Source organism: Mixophyes fleayi, chromosome 1 (assembly GCF_038048845.1).
Source record: "Mixophyes fleayi isolate aMixFle1 chromosome 1, aMixFle1.hap1, whole genome shotgun sequence".
Lineage (NCBI taxonomy): Eukaryota > Metazoa > Chordata > Amphibia > Anura > Limnodynastidae > Mixophyes > Mixophyes fleayi.
The window spans coordinates 306,644,811-306,670,939 of record NC_134402.1 but is presented as its reverse complement, the minus strand read 5'-3'; the positions used below and the strand labels follow the sequence as shown (position 1 = coordinate 306,670,939).

General features: G+C 39.3%; 2 protein-coding genes across 9 annotated transcripts in view; both read left to right on the top strand.

The window, feature by feature from the left end:
• The window catches only part of DCAF11 (DDB1 and CUL4 associated factor 11), a 29,678-nt gene extending 22,405 nt beyond the window's left edge, over positions 1-7,273 (top strand). For all 8 annotated transcript variants that reach the window (XM_075211177.1, XM_075211174.1, XM_075211178.1 and 5 more), the window contains 6 exons: positions 3,508-3,565; positions 3,978-4,163; positions 4,481-4,634; positions 4,752-4,904; positions 5,665-5,771; positions 6,832-7,273. In XM_075211177.1, coding sequence (XP_075067278.1) covers positions 3,508-3,565; positions 3,978-4,163; positions 4,481-4,634; positions 4,752-4,904; positions 5,665-5,771; positions 6,832-6,948 — 775 coding nt within the window. In that variant the 3' untranslated portion in view covers positions 6,949-7,273. The remainder of the gene's footprint in view (positions 1-3,507; positions 3,566-3,977; positions 4,164-4,480; positions 4,635-4,751; positions 4,905-5,664; positions 5,772-6,831) is intronic.
• Positions 7,274-7,499: 226 nt separating this feature from the next.
• FITM1 (fat storage inducing transmembrane protein 1) lies at positions 7,500-15,480 on the top strand. Its single transcript, XM_075211171.1, has 2 exons — positions 7,500-8,385; positions 14,409-15,480. Exons 1-2 carry the CDS (start codon positions 8,192-8,194, stop codon positions 15,025-15,027), a joined length of 813 nt encoding a protein of 270 aa, XP_075067272.1. The 5' UTR covers positions 7,500-8,191; the 3' UTR covers positions 15,028-15,480.
• The last annotated feature ends 10,649 nt before the right edge of the window (positions 15,481-26,129 follow it).

The following is a 26,129-nucleotide window of genomic DNA, read 5'->3' as shown; positions in this document are numbered from 1 at the left end:
GAGTTAGTTATCAATAAGTGTATGATGGTATATTAGAGTTGTTTGTAAACTGGTGTAAACATTGGTGAAATATTGGACTTACACAGCAGTTAGCAGCATTAACAATATGTTGCATTATAGCCGCACCAAATTCTGTAACAATAATATTAATTACAAAAAGTAGGAGCACTGCACTTTTTATAATCACACTTTGTGAGGCTTTCTATAAAAGTGGAGTTTGTTAAAAGTGATCTATAAATGTCATGGTAATTGTTCATTGTACATTTCATTGTTCATAATAACTTATATTGAATATCAGACAATTTTTGCAACATCATAAGGACATATCTCCTCTTTATGCTATTCATAACCAAGGCAGGCTTTGTCAGTTTCATTAGAAATATATTTTATGTGGTTTATTTTTTTATATAGTTGGAAGAAATAGGGGTTTCTTTTGGTAGCATATTGAAGTACACATAATCCTTTTATTTTAAAAAGCAAGTAAAGCCAGTTTTTGAAATTAACCTATGTATTGGGTTGGTGGTGGGGGGTGACATGCATATGCACAGTGTCCTCCAAGGCACCATCTATATTGGGCTTGGAAAGTCTATGGCTCTCCAGATTTTGTGAAAATGCAAGTCCCAGCATACCCTGCCAGCTATTGGCTGGTAGATCATGCTGGGGCTTGTAGTTTAAAATACCTGTAGAGGCACAGATTTTCCTGATCTATATCATCTAACATTGGGGTTCCTCCCTGCCCCAGTACGATTTGCTCTTGACCTATTGTTCCCCTGTCCCCCAATTTCTAATGAGCTGTGTATCAGCTATCCAACTCTCTGTCTTCTTGGATTCGCTTGGAGAACCCACAGGCATGATGACTGTTCCAGACCTCTTCATCACTAGCCTGGGGCCCTGATCCTAGAAATTACCTCTTAAGGCCCCTGCATCTCCCATTGGTAGCGCCTTCCTGCACTTGATGTTCACCCGCCTGCTCTCCTCTGCTAGGGCAGACGCTGCCTTCTGCTGCTGCTGCCAAATGGCCTACCTTGTGACTCCCCGTGCTGCATGGCTGCACTGTCTCTTTGCAGCCTCCACACTCCGCATCTCAGGCGCTGTTCCGATGGCACCTTCCTGCTCACAACCTACCTTGTCCTAGGAGGACTGTGGATTTCAAACAGCTAGAGCATGCATCGAAAGGGAGATAGACACTGCTGCTGGCTGATATACGCAATCTGTTATAGGTTACTCTCAGGTATTCCACCTTTAACCTGGTCTTCAGCCTGTTACTATCCTTTCGGCCTCTGATGCCACCACCTTTTCAGTCTACCAGGAGACAGTCTTCTGAACTGCTTCCTTTGGTGGAACAGATTCAGAGAGCTACGGATTTCTTGGGAGAAGCGACCCTGTGGGCACAGATTTTTGCCTCTGTGGTGACTGATCGTCTGACTTTTTGGTTTAATTTCTGGGAGTGTTTTATTTGGGCCTCACCTGGACACAATTATCTGTCAAGCAACAGGAGGAAAAAAAGTACTTTTCTTTCTATCAATGCTCCCAAACCAAAAATGTCAACTAAAGAGGCTGGCTCTGAGAGGGGCCATCCACTCCCTGATTTCTCCCGGAGTAGTTATTCTGGTTCCCGAATCGCCAAAAAGGTTTATTACCAACCTTTTTCTTGTTCCAAAACTCGACGGCTCGTTCCGACCGATTCTGAATTTGAAATGTTTGAAAGGAAAGGGCAGAGTTCCCAGATTCAAGATGGAGTCGTTGCAGTCAGTGAATCTGCAGTGAATTTGAAGTTTCTGACCTGGAAAACTGTTCTCCTCTTGGCCATCTCAATGGAGTTTCCAAGCTTGCAGCATTATTTTGCAACTGTAAGCTCCAATGGGGCAGGAACTGATGTGAGTTCGCTGTACAGCGCTGCGGAATTAGTAGCGCTATATAAATACATGATGATGATGAATTGTCCTCTTCTTATTTTTCATGAGGATAGGGCAGTTCTTCGAACTAAGCCTTACTTCCTCCATAAGGTGGTGTCCAGATTCCATATAAATCAGGACATTGTCATCCCTGCTCTTACCAGATGTCGGTCTTCAGCGGATGACGTTTCTCTACGTTCTCAAGATGTATGTGCGTGTATGACTCAAGATTTTGTCCTCTATGATGCCCACAAAAGCGTTTATCCAGTTTCTAAGGTGTCTATTACTCGGTGGATTACAACTGTAATCTGTCAAGCCTATAATAAGGCTGGACAGCCTGTTCCTCAAAATCTTCTGTCTCACTGCAATGAGGTTGGCGAGTGCTTCCTGGGCAGCAGGGCATGGTGCCCTGACTGAGCAGAAGTGTCAGACACCCACCTGGTCCTCAGTTCATATGTTTTACAGGTTTAATGTGTTTGCATCTGAGGATGCAAGTTTTGAGAGAAATGTGCTTTTGCGCTGTTTCTTCTGACCATTCCCACCCATAATGCAGCCTTTGGCATGTTCCTGGTGTCCCCCAATGGATGTAGGAGAATAGGGTTTTATACTTGTGTAAAATCTGTTTCTCCTAGTCCACTGGGGAACGCCGGGTGCCCATCCTGGTCGCTTTAGTGTCTCTCTCTTTCTTTTACATGTTGTTGTTTTTTGTTCTATAGGATGTTATTATTTTCTTTTTCTCTGTGGTGTTTCTCTCTATTGTCCCCTTTACTGTGGGACTTAAACTTTACTGTTAAATATAAACTAAAACCTAAGCAGGAAGGAGGATATAGAGAGGGAGGAGCTAGGGCTAGCTAATAGCTCCCACACATGCCTGTCACCTACACTATACCCCCAATGTCTCCAGTGTCCTTCAGTGGACTAGGAGAAATGGATTTTACGTAAGTATAGAAATGCTATTTTGCTCCTATTGTCTTTCACTATTCTCTTCCTCTAGAATGTAAGCTTCCATGGGCAGGGCCCTCTATCCTACGTCTCATGTCTCACCACCTGCTCTTCAGTTGTGTGGATACATAGGGGCAGGGACATTGATGTCACAGGAACTCAAATGCTTGTAGTAGTCTCGGGTTTTTGTCCTGCATGGGATCTCATTAGTACACTGTGCTAAACATGAATGAGGGGTATCCCTGTAGTGACCTTACAGGATTTCCACTTTGAGTGCATACACTTGTAGCATTTCGGCATTTGAAGCATACATCTTGAATGATTTTTGCTGACATTGAGATATCTCAATTTAATTTGGTTTTTGGCATTCTAATTATACCACACAGCTATCATTGACAGTTGGGATTGGCAGTGTTAGTGGTGACAAAATTTTCTGCCTCAGTTTCCAAGCTGTGATGTAGAGTCCTAAGGCCCTTGTGTGGATTTATGTATACAGCTAGCTAGCATGCAAATCTATATTATATATGTTTGTGTGTAAAATACTTTTTAAACTAAAGTGATAATAGATGCTTCGAAGCATGTATTGTATGGAGTGAAGGTGTATATCCCAAAATTAAGGGATGATGTTTATGGTTTTCAGCAGTTCAGATCATATGCATTATTTTCACAGAGCCAATGATGGATGTTTGTATGTGTACGACCGGGAACAAAACCGTCGAACCCTGAAGGTACATTCCCCCTTGTGCCCCACTTTTATATAATTTATTGACTCCTAACATAACTCCACCAGTTTTGCTCCATTGCCATCTAAAGTACAATTAAACCTAAATGTCATATTTCCATGTTGACCTTCTCTTTACACCACTAATAGAACTGCATGGGTCCTATGCCTGTACAATTCTGTTGTTGGCATTGTATTGGTAGCTTTCCCTTGGCTTATAGCCAAAAGACGTTTTAACATAAATTTAATTAATTGGAGTGTTGTCATTGGATTGCCGCACTCTTTCCCTACCTATGCCTTCCTCTATTTTTTTTTTATCTTGTACACCAGCCTTATATTGTAAATTCCTCCCCCTCCCCACCACGCTATCGTATCCCAGTCCAGTTATTTTCATTACCATCTCTACTTTCTACCCTCAGATTGCCTCTCATGAGGATGATGTTAATGCCGTCTCATTTGCTGATGACAGCTGTCACATCTTGTATTCTGGTGGTGATGATGCTCTGTGTAAAGTGTGGGATCGTCGCACAATGCGCGAGGATGATCCAAAGCCAGTGGGTTTGTTAGCTGGACATCAAGATGGTATCACATTCATTGACAGCAAGGTGAAAACAAGGCTTAGGTTACCATGTATTGCTTTTGTACTCTGTTAATCACATTTACTGTGATCTATCTGTGATTTTTATCTTCTGTATATATTTTATCTTCATACTGATTTTTTTTTTGATCTTCATTCGAGCGTCTTTCTTCCTGCTTTCTTTGACATATTATCTTCTTTGTGTATTCATGTGCCTGTCTTCCTCTTCCAGTATCACCTGTCCTCCTGTTTCCATCACCAGTTGTCTTTCTTTTAGTCTATTTATCTTCCTCTGCCAAAGGATGTTCGTCATATCTAACAAATGTCTTTTTCTTTCTATCCCAGGGAGATGCCAGGTATCTGCTTTCTAACTCTAAGGATCAGAGTATTAAGCTGTGGGATATTAGGAGATTTTCAGGACCAGAGGGGCTTGAGGCATCTCGCAGAGCAGTGACACAACAAAACTGGGACTACCGATGGCAACAGGTGCCCAAAAAAGGTGAGTCCCCCTAACGCCCAAGACCCCCCCCCTCCTCCTCCACACTGAAAAAACTCACTTTTTTCTAAGCCCACAGTTTCATTTTTTATCTTAACCTATTTGTTGTTCACTTTCCAGCTCTCAGGAAAAAATGCCTCTCTGGGGACACGTCTCTGATGACTTATCGTGGCCATGGAGTCCTACACACTTTGATACGGAGTCGCTTTTCCCCTGCGTACAGCACTGGCCAGCAGTATGTGTACAGTGGCTGTTCCACTGGTCGAGTCGTGAGTAAGTAAATAGCTTATACTTTATATGCTCAATCAGACTTGGAGAAATTACTCTAAAAGGTATGAGCTAGGGCCAAAACTTAGGAGCTGAGAATTCTATAATTAACAATTTGTGAGTCAAGCAAACATTTTTTAGGGGTATGGTGATACATGTTGGTAGGTAAAAACCCCCATCTGTAATAATGACCAGAATAACATTGCCTCAAGTATTAAACTCCTCAAACTTACATTGTCAGTATTGTCGTACGGCCCCTGCCCCTCTGCAGCATATTGTCCGCTCCTAGTGATTACAGCTCATGTTGTTTTCTTACAGTATTCAGAGCATTACTATAGAAAAGTTCTCTGTTTTTAAATGTTTTCTGATGCTTAGCTATGGACAGTAACAGCAGTGTATTAAGCACGCCGTAAACACCGGGATCCATGTTCCTGGTATATGCATTGAAGAGCCTGTTACTCTGTTACTTTCGACCAGTTTCCAGTATGGAGAGGAGGAAGTAAGCACAGAAGATCTACATGCTCTGGTTACCACAGTGCATTTTTTTTACTTGCAGTGGTGACCTGGTAACCCTGCATTTGTCCAGCCCTTTGCTATATACTGTTTACTGACTACACAAATGACTCCAAAACTACACTTGACAAGTTGGATACATATTTGTTTCCATTTACCAATGAAAAACACATTGTTTTGGGACCAATATGAACTTTGCAATTCAATAACTATTCCAGTTACACTTATTTGCCTTTCTTTTTTCTTTTCTCAGTATATGACTTGTTAACGGGTCAGATAGTAAAGAAACTGACAAACCACAAAGCATGTGTACGGGACGTGAGTTGGCATCCATGTGACAACAGGCTTGTGAGCAGCTCTGTGAGTGATCTGAAAAATGTTATATATAATTGATATGCACCATCAAAGGCCAATAACATAGTAAAAGTAGTTTCCCTGCCAAATTAAAAAATTGTCTTATTCCCATCCCAGAATGAGTCCCCACAAAATGGAAATGTAGTGTTTTTTGGATTGCAGTTCCAGCACTGATTCTGTAGGTCCACAGTACTGCCTAAAATGTCAAACAACACAAGAAGAAACGAAACATGAAGACAGGCCTGTGATGTCATATAGCTAGATCAGCTACATGGCCAATGCAGACGTATGCCAACAAACTAGTTGGTATAGTCTTAATTAGAAAGAGGTGTTTCCAAGCACATGCATATTGTTGTGCTTTCTATATAGGGATAATTATGTATAATGAGGAATTAAGAAGGCACTAGAGTGTAATAGAAAAACAAAAACAGAATTGACTTCACCTGTAACCCCATGAGCACATGTCATTTCCTCATTTAAAACCCTATACTTAGTGATTGAGGATGATGGACAGTTCAGCCACACCCCCTGTGCAGTAGGTTGAGCCATAGCTGGATGGTGATGTCAGTGACAGCATGCCGACCAGTTCTATACATTGACTGTGTCTTGGTTTGCCAGGCCAGCCATTTAAGTCCGCACAAGAACTATGCATAACAATATTGCAATTTATAGCAACATATGCATGCATCAACAACATTAATTGCATTGAGGCTATGTAGCTTGTATGTTTAATATGTCTCCAAGTACAATATTGATATGACAAACCTATCTTGTGTGAAGACATTATACTTGTACTGATCTCATACTACATCCAGATGTTACTGTGAGACCTTCACAATATGCTTCATTTTCAATACAATGTTTGCTTCATTGTGCTACAAATAACCATTTATCAGGACCCTGGAAATGACAAATAGTGCAGTATGTTATCCTTTCATTGATGAACTGCCCATATTGAGACTGTCTTATGCTGCCTCACTATTCCCATGTTTCAGGTCCCTACATCTGCTTGCCTCCTTTATTCGCATACAAAAGCTTGAACATGTTTATTTTGCTCTCACTTTAGTGGGATGGCTCCATTCGTGTCTGGGATCACCGTCAGGCTGAGTTTTATGAGGAGGATCTCCGCACCGCTCCCCTAGAGTCTGAAGGCAGCCCCGCTAGCAGTTCCTGTTCCTGGTAGCCACCAGCATTGATCGGCTTGCTATGAGACTGAAGGCAGATGGACAGGGCATAATATGATATATGCTTTATATGTGTGGCTGGGTAAATGTGATTGTATGGGAGAATGGATTTGTAATTAGGAACTAGTAAAATTATGAAAGAACTACTGACCCTACTGAGGTTAGTTGACCAAGTGGGTGAACTTTTATAACAGGTGTCATAGTTTGGGAGGTGGGTTTGTTTGGAACACCGCAGCGACACCTGTTATTGACATATGGTGAACAGAGGATAGTACTACTATGGTGGGTTTGTTGTCTTTCTGTAATAAACATGTCCCAAAGTTTTGTTGTGTTGGCTCTTCTTTTTTTTTTTTAATCCTGACAGTGATGGTTGCTATGTGCATTATTTGTAGTTTGTCATGTATTACACAAAGACTCTGAGAAGACTGTGACCAACTTATTTAGTCTTTATGTGTACATGAATGACGGGTTGCTTTTGCTTCTTTTACAGGAAATTGTGTAAGTTGTATCTTGAGAACGCCAATATCCCATCATTGTGCGTTCCTAAACTGAAGATGTTCATCCAGATCAGTCTGTGAAGGCATATGACACATATGACCAATCCGTTGTTATTTACAGTTAATAGTAACTTGAGAGGTGGGAAATTTGTTTACAGTTGTTGCTTCACTGCTTTATTTAGTTGTTACTGTCATATAGTCAGTGTGTATGTTTGTGGTAGTATACACTTATTTTATTATTTTTAATGATATTCAGCCGTTGACAATATTTTTGTGTGGCTGGCAGAGATTGGCATATGGCACCATGGGTACTTTCCAAAATGTTTCATGTTCCTACACAGTGTAACATGGACAGGGTGCCAGTGTCATGTGTGAGGCACTCAGCAGCTGATAGGGGGATGGGATTAGAGCTGTCCTTCTTGGGGAGGGGGTGAAGGGCAGGATAACAGCTGTTGTGGAGCGGTTTCTTTCCAGTATGGGTCTCTGCTTGTGTGATTTGTGCCTGTTGCTTCATGTCTCCTGTGAGTGAGCTGTGTTATATCTCTGTACAAAGCTGTCTTTCAAATCCTTTCACCCTTCCTAATCTGTGCTACAACCTCGCTCACCTCTCTGATATTTCACTTATTTATTTTCCCTTCAACTCTATTATTACATTGCTCCTGATTTAAGTTTTCCTATCGTAATCTGTTTATCTTACCCTGAGCTGATCACCACCATCTTACTAACTTGCAGTCCCTATTCTGACATGGCTTCTCTCAGCAACTATATGTGTGCCCCGGTGTGTGTTTGCTCAGAGATCTGTGCCCGTGTACTGGGCAGTGTGTGTATGAGAAGAGGGTATCACTTGTGGCTGGCAGCTGTGGTCAGTCTGACACCCTTCCTGCAGGGACTAAGTAACCCTCGGAGCATTTTCTCCAACTCCAACAACTTCTTCAACGTGTAAGTATATTATGTACACAGAAAGATGTGAGCTAGTAACTTGACTGGCAATAGTAGTTTTAGGTTGGTATGGAACATTAAGGAACAGTGGGATGACAACCAGGGTTGAATTGGTTCCTTCTTGTAACTATTTAGAATATGTAAATTTGGACATTGGCATGTAAAGTCAGATGTTTGATACATGAAATGTACAGCACATTATAGCAGCTTTCATAGCTATTCTTAATATTCTGTATCCCTGCTTGCAACTACTTCTTACTCTGCCATACAAGCATGTCACCTATTGTGTTACTTATGGGGAGCCCATGTAGCTCTGTGACTCAATATTGAATGATGTAATAACCCTTTTCCTTTCAATGCTCTCAGTTTTGCTAGTTGATACATTACATGTCTGACACCACCATGCAATATTAATATTTCACCTGCTGATTATTATTGCAATGTATCTTTAGTTTTTTAAATGGAAAAACTGTGACTTTGTTATCTGCAACACAAAATGCCATGGTTATTTATATTACCGGCCAGCATTCTGTATTATGATGCCAAGTGGTCTTCTACCACACAGCATTTTCCACAGAAATCTAGATAGGGACATTTATAAAACTGGTACAGCTGTAAACTGCACTGTAACTCGTAGCAACCAATGTTTTGCTTTCATTCTCTAAACTGCACAAGAAAAATGAGACTGTGTGGACCACCCCACCTCTTACCAGTTTTCATAGATGTCACCCAATGATGCTGAAGGCACACCAAGACATTTTGGTAATGGTTCATTCTGGAACTGATCTGTGCTTATCCCAAGAATAATTACATTCTTTTACTTTGGTTTTACCATTGGCATTTACTACTCCTTCAGTAAACTGTACTTTCTAACAATACTCCTCTCTCCCTGCCTGATCGTAACTATGGAAACTAATTAAATAGGTTGAGTACTTTTCTCTATGTGTGTCTGGCTATTGCTGTGTGCATTTAAATTAACCTTGTACCCCCAGCTATAGTGCACAGTCATTTATGTTTCCTGTGTATCCCATTACTGGATATACAAAATAAGCTATGGTTAGTTTGTATTTTTGGTACCAGTGAAGGTAATTTATAAAGCACATTTGGTGTTGCACCCATGTGTCTGGATCATTCACTCAGCACAAATCAAGGTGCTCGTCTACTCCTCTGTACAGTGTAAAAGTATAAACATCACTACAAAAGTCCTAACTATTACCACTTTAAAATCAGCCCTTTTATTAATTAAAACATTTGTTATTTCTGCTAAAATAGTGCATGTTTTAGCCTTATTTATGGCTTAAATTAATCATGAGTAAGGGGAAATGGTGACTGCCTTTGGCACTTATGTGAGTTAAAATCTTTTTACTTTGGTGATAAACTCGGTTCTTTGCCTAAGGGCAACTGTAATGCACGAGCTGTGTTTAGTTGAAAGTATAGCATGAGACTTATTCTCTGCCAGATTAAGTCTGCAAAAATAAAGTTATTTTGTGGAGTGGCAATGGCCATGCGTCCCTCTGCACCGCAAGGTATGTCCCTAAAAATGTGCCCACTCCACTGCTTTCTGATTTCAATAATATTACTCCACAAGATAAAATATCATTTTTGTACTGCTCAGCAGAACTAATCTCATCAGTGTGTCTTTTCCATACTTTGCAAGGAATGCCATCACATCCTAACCTAGTAACTCCTCCTCTCGGCCAGTGCTAACTTCCATATCTGCCATTGACGCTCCACAAGCCTATATTCTTTGGTGCAATTGAGGGCCATGTCAGTAACAGCCGTTTTGTGCTCTATAAGTGCCAACAGTGAAAACAGAGGAGATCAATGTACTCTTTCTGGCGATTACCTTAATGGTAACATAACATTATGTATGCCATACACTTCATTATATTTCTGTCTACATTTATACTCATACCAAGTGCATTGTCCTACACTTTCCATATTGATCAAGTCATGTAAGATTTCCAATTGGTCCCATATGCAAGCTCAATGTATTTCAGTGTACAATATTATTCTTATTTATATAGCAATGTCACATTCTGCAAGTATAACATTGCTCTTTTGCAATCATCCCTTTATTACAGCACTTTTAGCTATCTGAGATCCATATGGCATGTTTTGTATATAACACATTTTTGGACATGTTTTGGCAATGTGCATTATTACCCCTTCTTTTTTGATTAATGTTTTGTAAAAGGCAGTGTATATGTTTGTTGATGTGTATCCCATACAGTCAGTATGGACTGGTGACTAGCAGATTGTCATTATCATTATGTACAGTATACAGCTATTAGCAAATGTTCTATTTTACAGTATTTCCAGGTATAACAACTTAGATATAATTTAGAAGTTTCTATTAATGATGTTGCTCAACTCTATGCTAAAACACAAAAGCACAACATTTCTGGTTCATGAAGCTGTTTCACCTATAGTTACTACTACTTTATGAGAGATCTTATTGCTATGAGAAAAAAGAAATGCAAACCTTATTGCAATGTGGATTTCTTCCAAGGAGTTTGCAGTCATTGCAAAATAACCAGATTCCTCCATACAATTAGCATGCTATTTATGGTTTACAAAACATTGCACATTCTATATAAGTTGGCTTCCAGGATATTTTCAAATTTGCTCACATGTCAATTTCCATTTCTTAATTTAGAAGCTTACACTCTACCTTCATTTTGAAAGGTTGCCTATGCAGTAGTCACATTGTATACACTATGAGGCTCAATTAGATTTGGATGCATTTATTATTATTTATCTAGGAGGCACCAGATTCCATAGCGGCGGAATCAGAAGCAAGTAACATACAGATGTAATAAGTAGCACAGATGAGTGTGAGTAATGTTATGGGGACTCACACAGAATGCAGCAAAAGACATGACAGGACAAATGCGGACAATAGGTAGAGAGGACTCTGCCCGTGAGAGCTTACATTCTAGAGGATTTATGCTTTTTATGTATGTAGGTATGTGCCCATGGCCAGTAGCATTTGCACCAGTTGCAGCAACTATTTATACTATAGTGTAGGGATAGCATAGAGGTGTGGTTTGACATTGTTAATAGTAAATCTAAAGTCACATTATCCTATTTGTACAAAATATAATAATGTATTGAAGTCTCACATACACAAGAGAAAATAGTGTCTGAATAATGTTATTAATAAATGCAAGAGTCGTATTTATATAAAGTATAATTAACACTGTTGTTGTTTTCCCCTTTAACATTCAAATCTTTCTGCCACAGTCCAAATGGAAAAATATAATCTAGAAACCACACTAATTATTTAAGTACTATAAACTGGAGTGGTGAAGTTGCAATCAGCCATCATAAAAGGTTAGGTAGTGCTCCTGATTAGTCATCATCGCATATATATGTGCGGGTAATAGTACAGTGCATGCCAGCTAAAGTAGCCATGCTATCACTTTCAGGACCCTCACCCCTTATATTACAACTTTTACATTTTTCTCATTAAAGTCATAAGAATAGAGCATAACTGTTTATTTCATGTGTCACTTCTGTCCACTTTAATGCTTTTACTTTGGTTGTCATGCATATAAATACTCTTTCCCTAGTAAAGTTCTCCTGGTTGACCCCACAGGCATCATATTAAAAGTAGTCGCTAACAACTTATCTCTATCACTTCTGAGAATGTGTGTACAGCATGTTGTGCATTGTGTTCATTTTAGTATATCAACCTTTAAATAAATCCAATTTTTTGCTATTGTGTGTATAATTAATGGCATTACTGTGCCTAACCCCACGTTCTGCAAATAACAGCATAATCCATCCAGCTCCTCCCACCAAATAGAGCACTGCCATCTTGGCACCATGGCATTACCTATGAGACACAATATAGGCTCATGGCAGAAGAGAAAACAACAGCATCCATAATTTTGCACTGTCATAAAGTACATATTTTAACATCACCCTTTCATATGCTTTCTCTAGGTTGTACACTGTGTAAATTAGTGTTAAATGTAAATTTGTTAAAAATCCACAGTTCATGGCTAAGTTGCCCATTTTATAATGGTGCAGTTTTCTGACTAGTAAATTCATAAACGGCTGTGAATGGGAAATGCTTCTCCCCATTCACACCAAAGCAATGTCCGTTGTCAAATTGCTGCACGCAGCATTTTGACAATACAATTGATCTGGTGTGACTTAGCAACAGTGTTTCCAAATTACTTTAATGTTACACTGAGAGCGTTTCATTACTTCAGAAAACTGGCATTCTAAAAGGCCCATGGGAACTGCACTCTAAAAATGATTAGCAAATCCTCAAAGCAGCCCTTTGGGGTACATTTCTCAAGCGATCAAACATTTAACTTTAATTTTGTAGATGTACTGAAGTAATAGTAATTTAAGGATTAAAATATAAGTGGTCAGACCATTCTAAAGACAAAGACATGTTACAGATGCTCCAACAAAACCATCTCATAAAAATACTTTGCTCCTCAACTTTCCACTTAATTTATTATTGCGGTTACTGGGACTGAATAAATCCATTGGGTATGTGGGTGGTTTTAAACATCAATTAAGTAATTTAGCTAAGGAAACATCAATAATAAAATGTGTTGGAACTTCGGGAGTTTGTACCAGAGGTTTTGTTGTGGGTTTGATGTTTTGTAAGGCTGGGTACACACTACAAAAACTTTCAACCAATTTGTTATCACTAACGATTTTACAAACGACTGAAGTTCCAATCGGTCTGCCGATTCATATGTACACACTATACACCAATTTACCTTCAGATCTGTGCTCTTCATGTGGTCCAAGAGAAGTGTAGTTAGTTGTTGCTAACTATTTTTCACAAAGTCTGCTGCCTCAGTTTTTATAATGGCAAATTGCATATACTCCAGAATGTCATGAAGAGTGATCAGATGAATTGCAATTAATTTCAAAGTCCCTCTTTGCCATGACAATTAACTTCATTGCATAAACAACATTTCCAGCATTTCAGCCCTGCCACAAAAAGACCAGCTAACATCAGGTCAGTGATTCTCTAGTTAACACAGGTGAGAGTGTTGACGAGGGCAAGGATGGAGATCACTCTGTCATGCTGATTGAGTTATAATAACATACTGGAAGCTTTAAAAGGAGGTTGGTGCTTGAAATCATTGTTCTTCCTCTGTTAACCATGGTTATCTGCAAGGAAACACGTGCAGTCATAATTGCTCTCCACAACAAGGGCTTCACAGGCAAGGATTTTGCTGCTAGATTGCACCTAAATAAATCATGTATCGGATCATAAAGAACTTCAAGGAGAGAGGTTCAATAGTTGTGAATAAGGCTTCAGGGTGCCCATGAACATCCAGCAAGCTCCAGGACCGTCTCCTAAAGTTGATTCACACTAATGCAATATCGGGCCAAACGGCTGTTTATTAGGTGTTTGGCCCGATAGTTGGCTTACAAACCTGTAGTGTGTACTCAGCCTAAGTATTAGTCAAGATTTAAAATATTTTTGCATAAATATTTTTTTCTTTTTTTATAACATTTTATAGTTATTTAATTCTAAATATATTTGGTATTTGTGAAAATATTCATTATTTAAAACACATTCAGAGTTTAAAGATCACTAGACCCCAGTGGTAGCTGCAGACAGTCCAGTTTTCACACCTCTCTGTGCTTCCCTTAGTGACGACCACAGAACTAGTGATTAAATACATGGTGTGCTTACATAGGAGTATTCTAAAAACCTGATCTGTATGTATCTGCTGAAACTTGAGAATGTTTGTTGTGGACATTCATAGAAACACTAAGTGAAAGTCCAAATTATAAAAATGATATATAGAAAAAACCTTTAAAAGTGAAATGGCAAAATAGTCAAAGGTTTGAGTCAACATAATAATTGTATTTTTATATAGATATTAAGATAAAAACAGACTACTGTAATTTTCAGAGTATTTAACAAAGAGTTCATATTTGTTGCATGTATAAATTTGACCTTTACAAACTTTCATTCTCACCTATAGTTTGTGCTCTCCCAAGCAGCACGCACACTAACTCCCCTCCTTCCACAGGAAGTTCGTGCACTGCTCCTGCGGTTGGACGTTTCTGCTCCTCTGTGGATTTGTTTTGCTGGTGTCTTTGGTACCCACTGGTCGTCCACTGCTCTGTCTAAAGCACCTGGCAAGGCTGGGAGTAAGTACAGCTATGTGCCAAGGTATTCCCTATTTATTCAAGCTCTTGGAGGATCTAACTGGCTCCTGTCATCAGCCAATGCCACCTGGTACACTGCTTCTACCTCGGCTGGAAAGTAGACATAGCTGTCAAGCAGAAGGGCACCAATGGCAGGGTTATCATATTTCTCCCCAAACCTTTACCCTCACCTTATGCAGCTTGTCTTTGGCAGAAGAGCTAGCTGTGTTTGTGCGCTATCTGCGAAGGGGCTACCCCGCTGGCACTGCTCTGCACTTAGTCTTCTTGCTGAATGCCAGTCTTCTGGGATTGTACAATATGCTTTTGCTTTGCACAGCTCTCTATGCACCTTGCTATACACAGAGCGTGATTGGTGCAGTGGTGGGGACCCTGTGCTGGCACATTACCTATCGCGGCTGGTACCGTACATCCTATTCACCTGGACCACCTGGTTATGGAATGTTTCCCAGAGTAACATCAACTAGAAATAAGTTGGATTGAGAAAGAACTGGCGTACTATCTGGAATCTTCCCCACTTCTGGTAAATTACCACCTGGGATTTGCCTCTTGAAAACCAATTACAAATTCAATATTTACTGTTCATTTTTTAAATAGTGACTGGACTCTGTTTATCAGGGATATGATAACTAAATTCAAAATAATGAAGTTATCTGCTTCATTCCCTCAAATCATGATATATTACGACTACCTAGTACCTTAATTTCTCTATTCATAATAAATCATTTAATGCCAAAACCAGAAAATATAATTTTTACTGTTGATGTTTAAATGTTGTTTATGTTTTGACATGTTTCACCACAATGACCACCTATTGCACTCGCCTGATCCACATGTGTATGTCGTGGAGAGAGACCCTGCCCACTCGTCACTGTTTTTGAAACTATAACGTTGCATGACAATTTGTGATGCTAAACAATGAACCAATCAACACGCCGCAAAGGTGTAGTGAATTGTAATGAAATGTTCTAATTTAGTTGTACCGACAGAGAAAAATCAAAATGTGATGTATGTATTTCAGTTAAATCATGTTGGAAATTGGATGAATAATTCAGAATTGTGCATGTATTTATTGCCTAATTGTGATTGATCACCCAAATCTGCCACACACAGCACTAGAATTATATCTTTTGTGTGTATAGGCTGCTCTGTGAAATCTAGAGACTTTCAGAACTAAAACAAATCCTCACTGCAGCTCACTTCTAATGAAAACCATCCTGGAAATGCTCTCAAAATATGTATTTACTCTTTTACCCAAAAACTGCTGTTAACAAATGCACAGTCATTAGGCAGAGGAGACCTGTACGTGTGTGAGGCAGAGGAAGAAATGCCGCTGTGTCCTGGCACAGTACAGAGGATACATTTTTTTATGAATGAGAAAGGTTATATGAATTGATCACGGTAAGGGTTAATGTTGTTATTATGTTTTGTTCAGTGACGGAACCAGCAAAGGTAGAGTATAAAAGATTTGTGGCTAGATAATGGGATAGGGATCATAGTGCCAAAGGTTATGTGCCACAGGCTTCCATGATGTAAATATGCCTCTGTGTACTCTAATCATTGATTGATAACTATACAATATTACATCCTTCAAAGATATCTCTGGATTAATGGTTTAGTACGAGATGATCAAAATGAAGTTGAAAAAAGGAGAAACACCTAAAAACAATCCTGTTCCCCATCTAAAGCAACATAGGTATCCCCCATTACCTGTAATGGGCAGCCGGCTTGCTATTTTTCATGCCTTACACCTGCATAGACCCCTACTGCAGCACTACGGATTAACGGGCACCATGAGCTGTGGCCAGAGACTGCTCTCCATTTCATATACACCTGTGTGCTATACGTTAGGGACAGGATTACATAAAAACTATGGACAACCCTTTTAAGGGCTAGAATTATTCCTATATAAATCCACATGAAAATTGCCTGGCTGGATTTTTGTTATTGAGTGTGTGCTATGATTGAAAAAAGAGTAATTCATAGTATTAGGTAAATTCAAAATATATATATCAAACTATTGTAGATGTATATAATAAATATATATGATACATTTTGTGTAATGCCTTATACTTAACCCCTTAGTGGGACAGTATGCTATTAGTGGTTACTCCTCTTTGAGAAATATATAGATAACATCTATATAACAAACACAGAACATCAGCTATCTGACAACTTTAGGCCCTAAAAGGTTTGCTATGGCTTTTAGCCACACTAAAAATGTCATAGACAAAGGCATTTTAAAAGTTTACTCTCTAGGTTGGCATTAATAAATGTACCCTCAAGTAGTGATATTGCTCAAGCTGAATTAAACAACACCCTATTCCATGGTTCTACTGATTACAGCAAATCATTTGTGTGTGTTTCCATGTGCCTGGAGTCCCTGCTAGTGTTAATTTTCTTTTTATGACATCAATAGAGTTTCAGAAGTATTTGAGTAGTTTATTTATTAAAAATATTGTGTGATTACGCTGAATATTGAAAGCTCCCACTGCGAGTATATTAATGAAAAAATTAAAGCTTTCAATATTGAGCATAATCAAAGTACTAACAAATGAATTAAAGATGTTTGAATCTCTATCAATGTTGGGATTAAACAACACTGCTGGGGAGCTCTGGGCACATGGAAACACAGAATCAAGGATCATTTGAAATCATGATGTGGCAACTCCAGAAGGATGTCCAAATGTCAGACAATTCTATAACTTAAGTAATCAAAATCTCTATAGTTTAGGAGCTTTCCCATTCATTTCAGTATCGCTATTAGCGTAATTCTGAAAAACACATTTAAATTAATGGGCCCATTCATTATAATGCTTGTACATGAATAAAACATTATTTTTTTTTATCTCACTGGTTTTGAACTCTAGTATTTAAAACCAGTTAAAATATATTTGTTGATTTCCAAGATCAATTTGCTAAATCAGTAGATTACATAGATTTACTGTTTTATATTTATAACTGATATATTGATTTTGTGAAGTTTTAATTTTTTTTCCTATAGGTTGGTTTGCCTTTTATAGATTCATTGATTAAGAAATTTGCCTATAAATCACTAAAAAAAATAGCAATTTTATCACTATTTCTACAAATTGACATTTAGTAAATGACTCCCATTATGTCTAACAACATAACACTATTGATGCAAATAACAATGTTTAGCAGAATGGATAGTAAATGTTTTGTGTCTCATGACTATTTTAGGTTGCTTATTTCACTTTTTCACAAAGTGTGGAAGACATCCTGACACATTTTCTGAATGACAAATGATGGTTTTGTTTAAAAACAAGTTCATTTTTAGGCAGAATATAGTCGATTTGCTTAACATAACCCACCACTCTGGGGTTATCCATATTTAACAACCTGCATAAATGCATTCCCTTTCATAGGTCATTAATTTAATGAGTCAGATTCTACTGTAAGAACAATTGTGATTTTCATGTTTTTAGGTAGTGGGAAGACATCAAGATTCGCTCAGCATTCATCTAAAATGCTAGAGTTTAAATGAAATGCCACATATTTTTTATTAAGATGATTTATAATTATTGTTATAAAATTTTCTGCTTGTTTTAGTGAAAAAATAAGCATATGATACATTATTTCTAATAGACGTACTTGCTGTAGATTTCAGCCAACATGTATCCAGTATGCCTGAGATGTCGCACCTCCCCTTACCTGTCCCTGGCAAGGACCCTGGTCTACTGTGTTGCAATAATCTTAGGCTAAGTGCACATTGTTGGAAGCGGAGGAGAGACACCAACAGACTAGGAATTATTACTGCCTATGAAAAGAAAAGTAGCCCATGTGAAAAAATGAAACATTCCTGTTTTTTTATACACATCCATCCTACAATATGTGAAAATGGTAAGCTGAATAATGATCCTTAATGTCCCAGCATTTCCTCCACTTTACACTTCTCTCTCAAGAAATAAACCAGGAACCATCTTGGGTAAATTCAAAATGTACATTAACCCTTAGAGTGGCCTAATTATCAACCGTTTTTAAGTGTTAAAGCATGTGGAAAACGACTTTCTGCATGTTTAAGGCAAAATAGAATGTATCAGAGCAATGTATCAAGTAACTAAAGGTGTATATATCAGAGATATCTCAGGCGTTTAGCAATCTAACGCTGAATACCACAATCACCCTAATTCTCAAATCTGGAGTGATTTATTAAGCTCCAAAAAGTGAAGCTTTGAAGCTTGTAGTCTATTGCTAACAGCATCTATGAATGGCTCTAGCATCTGAACTCTATGGCCACAAGTACTGCAGGAGTCAATAAATTATGTTTTTGGTATATGCGCAGTATTAGGGACACACGTGCACAGTTAGAGAACATGAAAGCTGTCATCAGTGTGGAGTCATCGCCAGGACAGCCTCTTATCGGAGGCTCATGACTTTTATGGTAAATTGATCTGAAAACACATATCTTATCACTGCAAAAAATAGCAATAGATGCTATTTTTTATTTTTTTTAAAACATTTTTATTGAAGATATGCAGACATCAATCATACAATATAGTTCGTTTCATAAAGAAAAAGAAGCATTCAATTGTAAATACAATCAACATACATGTACATAGATATTGTTATATTTTTTATAGGTTCTACTTGAGGGGGTTTGACAATACCTTGCTTCATATATTCCAGGATATGTATATCTAACATTAGTCTACTATAGGACTGTAGCATGAAGTAGGACATTACTATAATAGGATAACATTTGTGATGAGAACAAACATGTCATCCCCCCTCAATGAGAGGAGCATTCGCATCATTGCAGTTTCCCCACTCCCAACCCTTCATCAAGGTTCGGAGGGACCAGAGGGAGAGGACAGGTCCGCCCCATCATCTCATACAAGAATTGAAAGGGTCTTGAAGAAGTACCCTTGTTTCAGACCACAGTGTCTGGTGTAAGCATTCATAAAGTTGGTTTCGTAGTTGGGAGGGTTGGATATCAATATAACTTTCCCAAGTCTCAAAAAATTTGCAAGTTAGGGTACTCTTCTGGAGAGAAGCCTTCAGCCAGTCCATTCTCAGGAGAAAATACAATAGATGCTATTTTAAAATAAACAGGCCCCTTAATGTTGTTTCTCAAGCAAAAGAACATGAACATTAGCTGCAGCCAGAAATACTTAATATCTCAGGTGTTATAGATCCATAAAACAATGACACAGTTTATTAACCGTTAGTCTCCAACGTATATATATACTACTTCATGGAGTTAAACTAGTGTTAATTTGTGAATTAGCAAGAGCTGTTGTCATAGGGATCAATGGTCAGATATGATCATATGATGGATCATCATCATCATTTATTTATATAGCGCCACTAATTCCGCAGCGCTGTACAGAGAACTCACTCACATCAGTCCCTGCCCCATTGGGGCTTACAGTCTAAATTCCCTAACACACACACACACACCAATTTGTTAGCAGCCAATTCACCTACCAGTATGTTTTTGGAGTGTGGGAGGAAACCAGAGCACCCGGAGGAAACCCACGCAAACACGGGGAGAACATACACTGGTAGACACTGGGTCATAGGTTTAGTCATCAGACTAAGAAGAGACATCATTTGAATTCTGGGTGAGATATACTAAAAGACTCCCAGACTAAATCAGAAGGGTTTAGTTTAATATATAACAAAATTTAGTAAAGAATGGATAAATTTGCTACCCTGTTGAACTTACCTACTTTTCCCTGCTGTTACACTACACTATCATACTAGCCCTTATTTAAAATACAGGCACTGTTTTGCATGACTACTTGCACTATTTTCCTGCAACTTGAACTGTGCATCACAATATTCTTACAGTTGTGAATGACATAATCCTAACCAGAGACTCTGTTAATGCATGTTCACGGGTCACTGATAACTGTTCATGCACTGGCACTCCTCAAGATCAGTCTAATGCGTCTTTCTACACATGAGACTGACCATCTGGCAAAGGGACACCATTAGCAACAAGCTGTAGACAATGGTGGCCAACAGATGGTCCCTGGGCCACAAGACATCACCTACATCCACCAGCTCTATGCCCTCATTCTGACTTATTCTCTGCAACAGAGAGTAAGACTGAACGTGATGGAAGCAGCTGGCTTCTACATCAAGTCACCTCTTCTGCAAAACACAGAAGTCACACAGCACTTCTAATTCAAGGAAAAAAAGGAGGGAATGTAGTCTACACCACATGGTCTCCCTCCTTCCACTGCACTCCAGACTGAGTGACGAGGTAAGTAAGAGGTCTGAGTGGCATGTGGTGCCATTTTGATGCAAGTGAAGGTCTGCGGGCATGTGTGGAAATCCTGGAGCATGTGGGGGATCTAAGTGGCATGTGGGAGCATTTTATCGCAAGTAGCAATTCTGGAGCAAGTGGGGAATCAGTGGTATGTTAGGGCAATTTATTGCAAGTAGTAGATCTGGGAGGTATGTCGGTACATTTCAAAGCAAATGGGGGTCTGAGGGCATGTGGAGGAATTTTGGGCATTTTCAGATGAGTGATGGTGGGGGTTCAGAGGTAATTTTGGCAAATAGTTTTTATTACTGAGATTAAGGATATTGTATGCCTGTCTGTTGGGTTTTGAACATAAGTCAACTTACAATTATGTTGAATTACTGATCTAATGCTATACTCCTCTTTGGAGAGAAAAAGGATGAAAATATTGTGTATTGTGTAATTTTTTCCACAGGACCACAGTACGCTGCACTATTTCTTAGAATTACAGAGCTGGTCTATTCCAAAACATTGTTGAACACTGCTGCATACTTTTTTCACTCAACTACAAATAGATTTTTTTTTGTTCTCATTATTTAGCAAATCCTATTACTTCATGTATAAATTAATATAAAGTCAGGCTGAGGAAACCCTCACATCTGTATTCTAAATATATTTGGGCCTCCTAGCAGTAATATGGGCTGCTATGACTATACCAATGCTCTAGCCGGCAGTACTGAAGGATAACATAGCAGGGTGTCTCTAAACAAGTAGTGGAACCTCTGCTACAGCAACCCACTGCAACGGCCGTGCCAAATTCTAACAACTTGTCATATGCAAACAGACTCTACGAACTAGGCTTAGGAGACCTTCTTCATGGGCATCACAGAGAGCACTTTTTAATACTGCAATCCCACCACTAACTCGCAATGCCATTCTTTCTACTCATAAAAAACACAATTAAAAAAGTGAGATGTTGTAAAATTATTCTGATTACATTAAAATTAAAAAAATAATTAAGTCTAATATATAATTATTACATATTCATATTCTTGAGATATTGCAATTACTACAACATTAAGCCACATTTATATTATTTTTTTATTCTTCATTTAATAATGACAGATTTTGTTTAACACTTAGGGCCTTATTCAGTGGCGTATTGGTTGCTTAAAATAGCCCTGGAAAGTATTCTGAAAATGGCCTCATGTCGTAGGTGTGTCCAAATTGTTACTAGGCAGGGTCAATTTGGCAGGAGAAGGAGAATGTATGCACCACCAGTCTGCCGATGTGTGGGTGCCATCATACTACCAGAGTAAGCATAGCCATCATGCAATGGGCATGATTATCACTTTAGACAACTCTCCAACCCTTACCCTTCAAATATATTGGCAATGCTGTGTGCTACGTTAGGTGCACACAGCTCCCGCTCCAAAAGCAGAGAAGCATGAAGTCAGACATATCTCCCGATAGAGGTGGATGATGACAAAAATTCTCACATGCTAACAATATTAAAAAAATTATCATGAAACAAATATGTACCCTCTGTCACTGTGTGTGGCCCTGGGGTGCATGGTCGGGTAATGCAACGCCTTGCTTGCACTTTCTGCTGCGCTGGCTAGCTCTTGAGTGTGGGCGTAAGTGCCCAGAGGGTCTCTGCACGTGCAGGTTTTACAACAATGTCTGGTGTGGACACAGGTTGTTGAGTGGTGGTTCAGTACAATAGATTTCACAGTAAGTTGAGTGCCAGACTATCTCTATATTGCAAAATATAAACTCTTTACACTCCTTCTCCTCCAGCACCCTACTTGGGTTACAGATATTAAAATAACTATACACTATCTCCTGCTTCTCCTACACAGTTCTTAGGTGGTTGACAGCTTTTACTTAAAGAATATACTACTTCTTATCCTCCAACACAGTACTTAAAGGAGTGACATGGTTATGATAAAAGAACAGTCATATTTAAAGTGGTGCCTCAGCGCACACCCATTATATCACAGCAGTGTTTCACTCATCCCTCCTCACTCACTCGTCTCTGGCACTGTCTCTGGTGCTCTCAGCCAGGGCCATGGGCCAGAGTGGCATGTACCCCCAGGGCTGGTCCCATAGTGGGTTACCTTAGGCTGGGTCATTGGGCTCCCTGCATTTTTTTCTTTAAAATGTTCCTAATAGGCTGGTGAGTCGAGTCCTGCCCCCCCCTCCCGACTAAAATTTGCCAGCCCTCCCCTGCTCTCAGCCCTGCTCACTCCTCCTCTGAGGGGTTGACTCTTCACATGTTTGGTATCTGACACTTACTTACTAGTGTTCTGTCTCTCTGCTCTCAGCAGGATGTACCTGAGGTAACATCAGATGCTGTGTCTCTCAGTCATACTGTTATATTCTGAGGTAATGTCAGGCCCGGCGCTCCCATTAGGCAACCTTAGGCAGTTGCCTAGGGCACCGGGACCTGCAGGGCGCCGCTGACTAGATTTTCTTATCTAGTCAGCGGTGTGGGACATAAGTGCAGCGGCGGAGGAGTGCCTGCTGCTGTTTTGTAGTGGCCGCCGCCGTCCTCTTCTTAGAAGAGGACGGCGGCGGTCACTAAAAACCAGCAGCAGGCACTCCTCCGCCGCTGCACTTCTGTCCCACACCGCTGACTAGATAAGAAAATCTAGTCACTGTCAGCGGTTTTGTAGTGGCCTCTTCTTCTTCTGAAAATGGATGCGCCCGGGCTTACCGATGCAGTCACATGATCACTGATGTCAGTGATCATGTGACCTTCCCATTAACACTGACAGTGTGATTAAAGTTATTTCCCGACGCCTCCTTCCCCTCCCAGCATGCACAGCTGTGCTCCACCCTCCTCCTTTGATGTGAGAAGCTGAGGAGCGGTGGGCAGCCATTGAAGAGGTGCCCTGCACTTGCTGACCAGCCTTCAGGAATAAGAAAAAGTGAGTATCTCCATTTTTATTTTATTTTTTATTATTATTTTTTTTGTATTATTTTTTTCTTGTGTATTATATATATATTATATATTTTTTTATAATTTATTTTTTTTCTATAAGGGCTACCCATGCTGTATCTTTGATTTAAAAACTATGGTGGATAAAATAATTATTTTATTGCTACCTCATGCTCTATATATATATATATATATATATATATATATATATATATATATATATATATATATATATAAATATAGAGCATGAGGTGCCATTAAAATAATCATTGTATCCACCATAGTTTTTAAAATTTTTGCCTAGAGCGCTGAGAACCCTAGCACCGGCCCTGGGTAATGTGGTATGTTCCCTCTGACTTAGCTCTCCCCTCTGTCACACAGCCAAATTCTGAGGTAATTTCTCCCTCAAATCTGTCCCATTTCACTCATATTCTCTCTGTCATGATGTACTTAGGCCCTCTGGTAGCAGACCATGTATCCGCTCCCTAGATTTCAAGGTGGATCCCAAATATATATTGCGATAAATATCAGATTGGCATCTATACAATACAGAAAGCTTTACAGTGACCCAATCACAATAAAGAGAGCAATCTAGTGAAACCTGCAAAATACAGTGAACCCTATAGCGATCATTGCACAATACAGAGAGCCTTCTATTTTCCCTAGCACAGTATAGAGAGCCCCCTAATGACCATGTGATATCAAAGTCACATTATTAATAGTTAATAAAATGTTATTAATTATTAGCATTGTGTTGATCTGACTAGTCTCTGCGCTGTCTATTGCTATTTATTTTTGTTCACAATGCATACTTATAATCGAACAGACCTTATGGGCGCTTCACTAAGGTGTGCAGCCGTGTACCCACCCCAGAGCTTCCACCAAAAACTCAATTATAAATACACAGTAACACACAAATGGGTACGTACACTGGCGCTACCGTCTTAGACTCACAGGGAACCTCTGAAAAGAGGACTGTATCTCCTCAATCCTCTCGTCATGCGAGGTACATAATACAAGAAAAAACAAAGAAAAAACATGGCATAATAACGTACAACACTCGATAAAGTCCACCACCACTATGGGGTATAAGGTGATCCTCAAAAATAGGTGATGTCAATGAAAACTTCCAGTAAGCACCCGTGGTTTATTTTTCAATTCTCTCCCCCTTAGGGTATATGCTTACATAACAGAAGATCAATATGCGCCTGTAGGGTTGTGCTCTGCTCCCTTAACAGTGTTGCAGTGTATGTTTTCTTTCACTCAACTCCAACATGTAGACATAAAGAGAAGAAGAAGCAAAGCAACCACAATAGTGCATTATCCTAAAGCACATTTATTTTTCATAAAAACAATCTGAATGATTAGAGTCAATAGTGTGGACCCGTACCAAGTGTTAAGCATAAAAGTGCATGCGTATAAATATTCACTGCTGCAGCTCAGTTCCAATATAAACAGCACTGTCACCTGTACACACGATAACCGGGTCACCAGCCGCCGACGCGTTTCAACCCACAGTCCAGGGTCTTTCTCAAGGCATACTTGCCTACTCTCCTGGAATTTCCAGAGGACAGGTTTTAAAAGTTGGCAAGAATGCCATAATGGAGAGTTGTGTTTGAACTAAAGAGCTTAATCAATCCGGGATTGTTAACATTTTATAGTATAATACAATTTTTGCATATTTTCAAAGTAGGACCCCAACTTTCTAGAAGCCAAATGACAACAAAGCTTTAAGAGAGAACAGCAAGAAAGAACAGTAGGTAGTCAAAGCTGCATGAGCAGATAAGAGCGAACGGCACAGTTTGTCTAAATGTGAATGCTGGAGAAAACTTCCGAATATTTATATTCAGTATTCCTATACGCATAAATATTAATGATTTGCGGTGATGCATAATGATTGTCACTGCACTATTTTAATATTTAGGGGCACATTTATCAATATTCACATAAAGTGAAAAGTAGTTTTCAATCCTTATCGCAATGATAAGGATTGAACTACTTCTCACATTTATGTACAGCCCTGCACAGAAACAGCAGTTCCGAAAAACTGCTGTTTCAGTGATAAAAAAAATCATACTTACCCCCCTCTTCGGAAGCGCTGTCTCCAGGTCTTCTCTTCACTCTTCAATTGCGCATGTCCAGTTCCAAGAACTGGACATGCGCACACAGATCCCCTCTCTGTCTTTGCAACGATAGTTGCAGAGAGAGAGCGCTGAGTGACAGGGAGGGATCATGTGATCCCTCCACACATGCGCTGTCCAGCTCTGCTCTTCGGAGCAGAGCTGACAGCATTAGATTTCTTTAATTAGGATGATGTACGCCAGCTTCATACATTAACATGACAAGTTCCCGAAAAAATGTTTTTTCGGGACTTGTTAGATTGCGGCCAGGAGCAGTCACCATTCTGTTGAATGGTGACTGCTC

Bases quoted from the DNA above. Each gene is read 5' to 3' on its own strand.
- FITM1 (XM_075211171.1), top strand. From the start codon at position 8,192: ATGGCTTCTCTCAGCAACTATATGTGTGCCCCGGTGTGTGTTTGCTCA. The intron at 8,386-14,408 runs GTAAGTATATTA...CTCCTTCCACAG, and splicing joins TCCAACAACTTCTTCAACGT to GAAGTTCGTGCACTGCTCCT.